The 10,827-nt window shown below is 40.8% G+C and overlaps 1 protein-coding gene across 1 annotated transcript; it reads right to left on the bottom strand.

Annotated features, from left to right (window-relative positions):
* LOC117049991 (transmembrane protein 68-like) lies at positions 1-8,106 on the bottom strand. Its single transcript, XM_033155231.1, has 7 exons — positions 7,985-8,106; positions 6,134-6,510; positions 4,131-4,295; positions 2,324-2,514; positions 1,859-1,919; positions 1,238-1,377; positions 1-191 (listed from the first exon to the last, which is right to left on the bottom strand). The coding sequence occupies exons 2-7, from the start codon at positions 6,411-6,413 to the stop codon at positions 87-89; spliced, it is 942 nt and encodes a 313-aa protein (XP_033011122.1). The 5' UTR covers positions 6,414-6,510; positions 7,985-8,106; the 3' UTR covers positions 1-86.
* Positions 8,107-10,827: the final 2,721 nt, after the last annotated feature.

Raw genomic sequence — 10,827 nt, 5'->3', positions numbered from 1 at the left:
TTCTGTGTATTTAGCTTTAATACCATAATTATTAATGTTCCTATTACAGAAATCTTGTCAGAAACATGGCAACTGTTTTATATGGACTAGTTAGCTTTGTAATGCTTATCAAATCGTTCTGAAAGAGCTCTTAATATACTTCCTGGCCTTTTTTGGTATTTATCCCGAAGATTTTCAATTGCAGTCTTTGTCTGTTGAGAGAAGAACAAAGGAATACATTGTGTTATAGCAATATATTGCAAAATGGATATTCACAGTTATTCATATCTGTGAGGAAAAAGCTGAAGGGATCAGAACCAGCAGAATAAAGAATCCCATTTTTTCCAGTTACAGATGCACAATATGACAGTCCTTGTCCCTCAATCCTCAAGAGTGACTTTTTCAGAATGGAGGGTTGGGCAAGAGCAGTCAGGGGCAGGAAACTCCACTAGGAAACCGTTCATCTCTCAGTGAATCCAGCCAACTGTCTTTATAATTATATTTTTTTTTTACCAAGAACATTCTTTTAGAATGGCAGAGATACAACCAATCGTGAGTGCCTTGGGGTGCTTGGTACATTTTAGTTTTCCTGCACAGTTGTTACCTCCAGCTATGTGAGGAAAACTGCAGAAATGCTATTGAGTTATATTTTCACTATGCTCAGTGCTATTTTTCTAGAAAAAGAGATGCCTGAACTCACTATGAACACCTCCCTCGTTCTCTTAGAATGGCAATGGCTGACAGGGCTAGTGACAAAAAAACAACAACACTCACCCTCTGGTTCCATGCCTGAAAACAGCGCAGCAGGGCATGGGTAAAAATAGCAGAGTAGCATGGAGTCGCATTCACTTGCGGAGTTGCAATAAATCACACAAACATCAGAAGTTCTTCAGTAATAGTTTTACTGAGGATTAGGAGCATACAGTGCTTACTGGGTCCCCCACCGGGGGAGGGGGCTTGGAGGGACCCTCTGGGGCAGATTCTGGGGCACATGGTGGGGAGAAGAAGTCCTATTGGATGAGCACATCTTTGTGCAGCACTACATAAAATGCATAGGTTTTTAATGGTTTCAACAAGTTATGGAGAGGGAAAGCTGAGTGATGAGCATAATGCACAAAAGTCTATATAATGAACCCTATCTCTGGTCGTATAGAATGAGCAATTCAATAGGCCAAATACAATTTAGAACTGAAAGAGAGAGAAATCAACAGGAAAACAATATTCTGCTTTTATACTTCCAAGTGTAGAGTTAACTTACTTTTTCAGCCAGCTCTGCAGCTGTTATATTTGGATCATATGGGATGGGTTCTCCAATATATGTTCTCAGTTTCACTGGAAATCCTCCATACATGGGAAGGTAGATATTTCGTGTTTTCTCATATAACCATCTTGTCAACCCTATGTATGAAAGGGAAAATAGTCTGAAAGAGAGCGACCCCATATCAAATTTGAAATTAGCTGGCATTCTGAGTTTTTAGCAATTCCAGTCAATCCATCCCCGAGAGGAAGAGTTAAATAGTATGAGTCCTTTGGAAAAGAAAAAGCAACATATTCTGTCAGCTCTTCTCTGTTCTTTAAAAATGAAGGTCATAAGTTGTACAATAGACTGCAGAATATGGCTTTTTTCCTGCTCAGTTCCCCTCCATGTTGGGGTTCCTACCACTTTTATAGATTATAGCTATCTTTTAAATCTAATAAAAAACTAAGCATGGACATGTTCACCCAGTCCTGGGACAGGCAGCACAGCTTTTGCAGATCAGTGCAGACTGAATAAACTCTACTAGAAGGTAGTAAAAAGATACTCTGTTTTTAAAAAATTGTATATCATTAATATGTTTATTGCCTGAAAGCAGATCTCTTGATCAACCAAGGTACTCACTTGTGTTTCCAATGTTCCTGTATGTTTCACAACTGTTTTGTGTAAATATAGGGATGATGGGCTAAAAGAATAAAATCAAAAATCAAAAGGAAGCTGAGAACTGGAGAATTGCTTCACCCCAACTGCCCCACCTTTATTTTGGTTAAGGACTATGAATAATTCTCTGCATCTGACATTACAATGACATGCCAGACGTAATTGACTTCAAATTGCACATGCTGTCCCCCAGATTTTCAAGAATTGAAAAGGGGGAAAAAACTATTTTTCTTTTTAAATGTAATTGATTTCAACAGCTTTTTTTTTAAGTAGGGATGGGGAAGACTTGGAACTCCAAATATCATTTGACCCCCAAAGAGGATATTTGCCATTGTCAACTATTTAGGGTGCTTGATCAAGGATGTGAGTACATCATGTCTTATCTAGGATAATTGTGAGGGCAATGCAAATTGCCCAAAGATCACTTACCACTTTTGCCTCCAAAGCTACCCGAGCGAAACCTGTGCGTTTACCCCACATTATGTTGTAGTCCTTACTAAAGTTTCCTTCTCTAGCTCCACCAGGGGAAATGCCCAGTAAATGGCCTTTCTTCAAAATTTCCACAGATTCAGCTTTATTGAAATCTTTCATCCCACAGGCATCACAAGTCGTCTTCCATCCTGACAAAATAAGCCCCAAATAGAAGAAAGCAGTTTATGTGAAACTTATTTAGGAAATAGTGTCAATACAAGTGTCGTTATTCCAAAGATATTGCACTATTATGGATCACAAGCATAGCTCTCTGCCAATCCTTTTCAAGTAGGATTTCATGAAAGGGGGGACTTTATGCTAATTCCTCTTTTGCTCAGATGTTCTGACAGTAGCCTTTTTTTAAAAAAAAGCACATTGAGTGCTGAGGTGGCCACCTTTTTAGACATGTGTTCCTCAAGTCAAGTTTGTAATACATTCAAGTTTACATTATGATTAAAAAAAATAGAGTCCATAGTGCTTGCTGCACCATCCAAACCTTTGGATGAGAGCTTTTGGATAAAGTAGATGCACACAGAGAGAGACAGATACACATATGGCACAGAGGAGGTTATGCTGGTGTAAAACTGTCTCCACCAGCAGAGATTCATCCACAGATATATGGGTGGAGGTTATATGATGCATTAATTAACTAGTGGAATATCCCCAAAGAGCACTCTGTGCTACTGGGCCACTTTGGGCCCTGTCCTTCCTTCCTTGACCTTTCTGTGGTGTCATCAGAGGAAGATGATGTGTGATGTGGGGGGAGTGGCAGTGGAGGACCATGAACACTACAGCAATGGTGCCGCATGTGTTTGATTGCAGTGTCACATGGGGGCATAAAAGCTGTGTGTGGGAATGCTTGATTGAGCATGTGTTTGGGTGGGGCCATGTTTTCTGGATCTGTGTGCAGATTTGGTGATAGGTTGGATTTGCTATGAAAGCCACGGACATGTCTTTGGAGCTTCACTTGAGCTTCTGCCCTTTTCCTTAGCCGTAGCTCCCACCCCATCCCAGCTGCCACCCAGTGGTGTTTGAATACAGAGGATTTTGCACAAGTGGTTTGCTAGTACAGGTGCTCCCAAGCAGAATCCCATACTTTGTGTTGTTCTTTCCAGTAAGGAATATCCATCTTTACTAATGACTGAATTTTGCAAAACTCTTTGTACTTGAGGAAATCATCAACTTAGAGATGCATTTTCCTAAACCTTGTCCTATTCTAGTATTAAAGTCAGCAGCAATTATTATATGAGAGCCTGCAGTTACAGCATAGAAATCAGATGTCACATTATCCAGATTCCTTCAGTTCTTAGATCCCTGAGGAAGAATGTAGACAAGTTGTACAAGAAAGCATGAAATTTCTGCATGGAAGCACAGGAATTGTCTTGCAATTACTGGGGGGGGGAGCTTTGTTTGTTTGTTTGTTTGTTTGTTTGTTTTTTAGGTAACATAAGGTTTTCCTGCAATCTGTGATCATGGGCCAAAAGACCCAGGTAGACATGCTTTATTGGAAACAGCCTGATTCAGATATGATGCCTGAAACATTATTGGGAGAAGAGGTTGAAGTTGTAAATGGCCAAAAGCAAGTCTCCCCTTTCCCACTTCATTTTTTGTGTGGACACTTGCTGATATTTCATGTGTTGTTTTTCACCTGCTTGCCTGATACACTGTTTTATATTATAGCATTGTTTTATATCTTATAGCTTTGTTTTATATCATATTTCACATATTTTATGTAAAAAAGCATGATTTAAACTTAATAACTTACCTGGAAACCGATATATGAAATGATCAACTACTGTAAAGCACTCTCTCTCTGTCTCCTTATTAAGTCTAGCGACAAACAAGAAATAGTCAATAGTACAAACTGGGTGATAAAAGATAACAATCCCTGGTCCTTTAGGGAGATGTTCCATGCCAAAAACTTCATAACCTGGAAATAATATAAAATGCAATAAATAAATGTTATTTTGTTGAAAAATAAATGAAATATTGTAATCTTTTATTGGAATAAAACACTGTGGTTCAGAAAACTGAAATTTAAGATCAGGTACAAAGCTCCTCCTATATGTTCCAGCATTCTGGATACTAGGTTGTCATCCACACAGGCCAGGATTTGCTCTGTTGTGGTCACATAATAAATGGTATTTCTCCTCTGCTGGAATCTTCATTCATTGCTTACTTTTGGGCGCAGGTGGAAAAGAAATTGCCTAGTCTTTGAGTAAGCTTAAACTGTGACTTATTGTTTCAATCTCCTTTAAACTTTCATCAGGGCCATTTTAAGCATATGCGGTGCTAGGGTGCAAAGATCCTCCCCTAGGTTGCCAAGAGTTGTCTACCTTTTTTAGTGGCAACCCCAAAGTTGTTGACTTTTTTTTAGGAGATAGTTGTTTACCTTTAGAATTGTTGCGGGGCACAGGGACTCACAGTGCCAACTAACGGGGGTGCTAGCGCCCCACGCACACGAAGGTGGGTTGCGGGTTCCATGCTGGGGGGGGGACAAAATATTGGGTGGCACAGTCACCGTACTGTCCATTCGCTGCCTCCACACACCCCACTGCATGGCGAATAACTGTTTCGGCTGGGATCCGCGCACTCCTATTAGTCAGGATTTGTTGCTGCCGTCTGCACTGTTAGCACGCGGCGTATCCCATCTGGAGATGTTTCCTCTTCTGCTGCTTGCATTCCCCATTGTTCTGCACTGGCACCCCACATTGGGTGGTGCTGGGAGGGTGCTCCGACAGCGGAAAAGCAAGCAAAGGAACCCGCAGCTTGGCACATGCAACAGGATGCGTCGTGCAGCACCCACAATGTTACATGGCGCTGCCATGTTACAGTTAGCTCCCATACAGCTGGGGCAAGAGCCGACAGCCGATTGGAGCAGAAGCCATCAGAATGCCACAGGCTCTTCTGCTGCGGGCGGCTTGGCGTGAGTTCGGGAGTGAGCATTGGAGTCCGGGGAAGAGCCGCCCGCAGCAGAAGAGCCTGCGGTGCTCCGATGGGCTCTGTTCCGCTTGACTGTAGGTTGCTTTTCTCTGAACTCCAATGCTTGGCCCCAGACTCTCAGCCTGGCGCCCCTGAGAGCCAGGTTCCCTAGTGCCAATGGTTAAGATGTCCCTGACATTCATATGGGTTATAATATTATATTCTCCTGAGCCTTTTTTTTAATTTGAAGAACAGTATTACCCTTCTGTACAGAGTGTTGCACATTCTTTCCCCATTCCTAAGAGCATCTTCAGGCCATTCTCTGAATCACTGTATACAATGTGAGAAAAAGGTTTCCCAGACAGATGCACCCTTGACCATGTCATAGGTAGTCACAGGGTTTCATCCTTATGACCCAAACTTGGGTTTTAGTAATGTATTTCTGATTTATGCTTCAACATCTAAAGCAACATCACACTCTGGGATGCAATGAGAACATATGGTAAAATGGATCCTGTTGATCAAGCCAGAGCTCTCTGTATTCCATCATCCTGTTTCACGCAGTGTCCATCCAAATTAGCAGCCATCGCCACATCCTGTGCTGACAAATTCCATGTCTAGAGTTTATACTTCAGGGTTACCTAGTGGTTTACCACACTCAATAAAATTGCACCCTCAAAGTCTCACTACACGATGATATACTCATTAAATTCGCTGTGTACCCAGTACACAGATAAAGCCAATAGTGGTAACTATTGTTCCAGTGCCTCTTGTCTGAAATTCTGATGCTCAGTCCTATGAAAGTATAGTAGCTGAATTATTGGTATGAAAGAAACATTTACTCACCATGCCATATCTTTCCATATATATCTAAAATCTGACAAGCAACTTGCTTTGGCTTTTTCCAACATTTGGAATCAAAATCAGTTTCTTGCTGATTATTCATCTTCTTGTGGACATACATCACAAATGAGATAGCACAGACAAACAAATATATTATTATAAATATTGAACAAGGCAAAATCAGAAGATTACAAAACCACCAAGAGAGAGCCACTGAGCTCAGGTATTCTTCCAAGTAAGGAAAACTAATCCAGTTTCCCAGCATTTGAGTAAAGCTCCTCATGGTTTCCTGATCCGAAGCACCACGTGTATGCCAATGAAGGAAACAAATCCAGTTAAACCTTCTTTGGTTTTGATGGTATTTCCCCCCCACTGTTTACCTGGAAAACAGAAAATGCAGTATATCAGTTTGAACTGCCGTCCCAGAGGCGTTCATGATTACATGAAATCTCATGTTATTTAATATTTTCCTAGTATTCCCCTCTGTAACTTGCCAAGTAGATACAAGTAGATACAAAATGACAAGTGCATGACTCCATTTATTTGTTGTAAAGCAAGCTGGTTTCATTCCACTGCTGAAGTATTAAGGAAAGTGAGAAAGTGTTACTTCTCTTTGAATCAGCAGAAATGGTTCCCTGCCCTCCCCCCACCCCCAGGCAGCTGCATGCCTCTTGTGACTGTCTTATTTGTGTTACTGGGCAAACTGACACATAGCTCAGGACAGATAAAGAACTCAAGTTACAGCATTCACTGTTGGGGAGCGTTGGAGACATGGAGACTTGTTGGAATGATCTGGGAAAAATGTGTCTAATTTGTGAAGAGCTTGCCTGGAGGAAGTCAAACACATTGCAAGACTTCTAGACTGAGGCAACTCTGGCAGTTGCAGGACTTTTTTGAGCAACTGGACTTTGCACTTGCTGTGTGCACTTTTCCTCAGCAAAAACTTTATACCTCGAAAAGCTCTCTGGGCTCAGAGAGTGAAGACTTCTTGTAGCAATTACAGAGAGAGTGTGTGTCTTTGTGCACCCAAAGTAAAAGCGATCTCTGCTACGCAGTTGTTTCCTGTACTGAGACTAACCACTCAACTTAAATTCTGTGGTGCGAACACAACACTGAACAAGAGGGAGAGTGGGGAGAAAAATGAGCTGATGGGTGGCAGCATTTTGGGATTCACTGCAAAGTCCCTCTTTCTGGGGAAGTGAAGTGGAATAGCAGCACTGTTGCCAGATAAGGCCGATGGCCAAACCCTGTTATCACTGCCTCTAGAACGTCATTCCATTTGGGTTATTGGGGACTATGCCACAATACACAGCCATTGCATTTTTGTCTACAAATTACTAAGTCAGCTGAAAACCCATTAGCTTTACATAGTTGAATTGCATATTTTTTTATTTTACTCTATCTTCACTACATCTTTCAACAAAAAAGTATGAGAAAAGAGACAAAAATTATCAGGGTGGGGCTTTAAATCACAGCTGTTTTGATTCCAATAATAGCTGTGTTATAGGGAGGAATTGAATTTCTGCTTCTCAGTGTTATAATATCTGAAAAGATGTAAGTGCTTAATTTCATCTCTGCGAGTAGCGAACATCCTAGCTGTGTTTTAAGATGACAATGTGGAAACAGGCTAAGATTTTCATACAACTGGTTTTTACACACACATACAGACAAGACAGCATTTCTCTGTCTCTCTGCTGACCCATGCACAGGAACTGACAAATAACACAACTACTAGCACATTTGCAAAACTAAGCAAGGATCGTTTTTTGAGATTGCAGGGGGTTGACTAGACGACCCTTGGGGCCCCTTCCAACTCTTCACTTTATGATTCTATGAACAAAAACTTTTACTTACATTCCTGGTAAGCCTAAATTGCCTTCACTTTGGTCACTTCTCTCTGACAGCAGCAAAAGTCTTGTCTGGTGCTCTACCTTTTTGTAGGCTAATTTCCACCCCTATGGAGACACGTCCCTTTATGTGGAGGTTTAAAGAGACTGTGATGGGTGTGCCATTCGTATGAAGAAACCAAGCATTGTGAAAAAGAGAGAAGGCTTAGGCAGGCTGCTTCTTGGACATTTTGGCCATTTGTAATCTGTATGGAGTCACACCTACAAGATCATTCATAATGCACAATGACATTCTGGGTCACAGAAAACCAGTTCTTGACTAAGGATTAAAGGCAGGTTTTGTACTCTGTCTGTGATTCAATCATAGACTCATTAAAAACAAATATTCATGGCTTTTAAAAGCCAAACAGAACTGCAAAAAATAAAAAGCACACATATCTTCACTAGCCACTTCATGAATCACGTGAAGAAGAATTAAAACCAATTAAAACCTATTCAAACCACTTAAAACAGACTAAAAGGCAGATAAAAACCACAGGCCTTCCAGAGAGAGATGTTGCCTTGCAAGCCGCTGAGTCCATTCCAGGCAGTGTCCTACTTCGTCGCCTGACACTCCTGAGAATTTGAGGGAGCCCCGTTTGCTTCAGTGTTGAGGAAGGGACTTCAGAGTGTTGAGGATGACATTTGAGAAGGGACATTTTTTCATATGTGGTTGGAGTGTAGAGAAGTTAAAAAATATTGGGAAATTATCTACAATGAATTGAAAAAAAATGTTCAAACGGACTTTTGTTAAAAAGCCAGAAGCTTTTCTATTAGGAATTTTAGGACAAGATATACCAAAGAATACAAGGAACTTATTCATGTATGCTACAACTGCTGCGAGAGTTTTTTCTGGCACAGCGATGGAAGAAAGAAGAAACACCAACGAAGGTACAATAGCAAGAAAAATTGATGAACTATGCGGAGTTGGCAAAATTAACAAATAAACTGCAAAGGACAATCAGGACTTAAGGAAGAATGGGAATTTTTTAATGAATTATTTGAAAAAACAACAAAGAGACAGAATCATTGGCAGGATTTGAATAAACATACACAAATTTTATTGGCAGAATATAAATTTGAACAATAGAAAGATAATATTTACAATAGTACAATATGTAGAAACAATATGAATATCGGGAAAAAACAGTTAAGGGAGCTGGGGGAAGACCTGGATGGTGGGAGGGGGAGGGGGAGGGGGAAAAGGGGAGGGAATGTATATGATGGTATTGTTTGATTTGTATGGATTGAAACTTTGCTAAGAATTTTTTTAAAAAAAAAGAAGAAGAAGAAACGAAGCATTGTGAAAAAGAGAGAAGGCTTGGGGAGGCTGCTTTTTGGAAGTTGTGGGCATTTGTAATCAAACATGAAGTATGGAGTCACACCTGCAAGATCATTCATAATGCACAATAACATATTGGGTCACAGAAAACCAGTTCTTGACTAAGGAATAAAGGTAGGAATTGTACTTGAAACACTCTGCGGTTCAATCATAGACTCATTAAAAACAAATATCCACAATCCATATTCTGTTTGGTAAAAGCCAAGCAGAACCAGAAAACAAAAACAGGTATCTTATCTTCATTGTCACTTCATGAATCACTTGAAGAAGAGTTAAAGCCAATTAAAACTCATTAAAACCACTTTGTTCTGTGCTACTTCATCGCCTGACACTCTGAGAATATGAGGGAGCCCTGTTTGCTTAGCAACGGAGGGAGCCGAGGGAGATCCGAGATTGAGCAGAGACAGAGTGCGATCAAGACCCACAGCAAACTGCCTCTATTACTTCCATTGAAGCAGCAACTTCTCCAAACAAAGGAGATTCTTACCAATTTCACAAGGTAAGAAAGGAAAAGGTGTGGGGAACAGCATGCTTCTGAATGGGGCAACTGTGCCCCTAAAGGGCCAGGTGCATAGCCTTGGGGTCATTTTGGATTCACAGCTGTCCATGGAGGCACAGGTTAATTCTATGTCCAGGGTGGCTGCCCACTAGCTCCATCTGGTACGCTAGCTGAGACCCTACCTGCCGGCAAACTGTTTCACCAGAGTAGGGCATGTCCTGGTCATCTCCCACTTGGATTACTGCAACACACACTATGTGGAGCTACCTTTGAAGGTGACTCAGAAACTAACACCCAAAAGAACCAAGGTCACGAACAATGCTATGCAAACCACACAAAAATCATAACCGGCTGATAAAGTAGTCTCAATTTTGCATCATTTTTACATATAAACAGATGTAATATAGAACTAAAACATAATAATACATGGGTACAACTCTTCAACTGAAAATATGGGACATCAAATGTCAATACGTATCACAAGATCCACATAATACAGGTAAAGGTTCCAAGGCACATAAAAGTCTAGCGTAAATGTGAGTAATATAGTCTTGCCAGTCTGCAACATGAGAGTTGCCAGAGGGGGTATGATAGATGTTGTGGAGCATGACAAAGGTTGTAGAGATAGATGTTGTGGAGCATGACAAAGGTTATGCAACGAGGGTATCCTACACCGGTTATTAATTCGGCACTTCAAAAAGTCCAATTAAGAGATAGGTCTTCACTTTTAACAGATCATGTAACTAATGAGGCAAATTCCTCCCGTATGGTTATCTCTCTTAAGTTTAACCGTTTAACGTTTGACATTGAAAAAATCATTAGACGGCACTGGCACATTGTGGAAGACATTCCAGGATGTAATACTGTACCTTTATTTGCAAAACGGCGAACTACCGTATATACGTGAGTATAAGCCGACTTTTTCAGCCCATTTTTTGGGCTGAAAAAGCCGCCCTCGACTTATACTCAG

The sequence above is a fragment of the Lacerta agilis genome, chromosome 7 (assembly GCF_009819535.1).
Source record: "Lacerta agilis isolate rLacAgi1 chromosome 7, rLacAgi1.pri, whole genome shotgun sequence".
Lineage (NCBI taxonomy): Eukaryota > Metazoa > Chordata > Lepidosauria > Squamata > Lacertidae > Lacerta > Lacerta agilis.
This window is presented reverse-complemented; position numbering and strand designations above follow the sequence as displayed.

Bases quoted from the DNA above. Each gene is read 5' to 3' on its own strand.
- LOC117049991 (XM_033155231.1), bottom strand. From the start codon at position 6,413: ATGAGGAGCTTTACTCAAATGCTGGGAAACTGGATTAGTTTTCCTTAC. The intron at 4,296-6,133 runs GTGAGTAAATGT...TATTATTTCCAG, and splicing joins ATATGGAAAGATATGGCATG to GTTATGAAGTTTTTGGCATG. The intron at 1,920-2,323 runs GTAAGTGATCTT...TTATTCTTTTAG, and splicing joins TAGCTTTGGAGGCAAAAGTG to CCCATCATCCCTATATTTAC.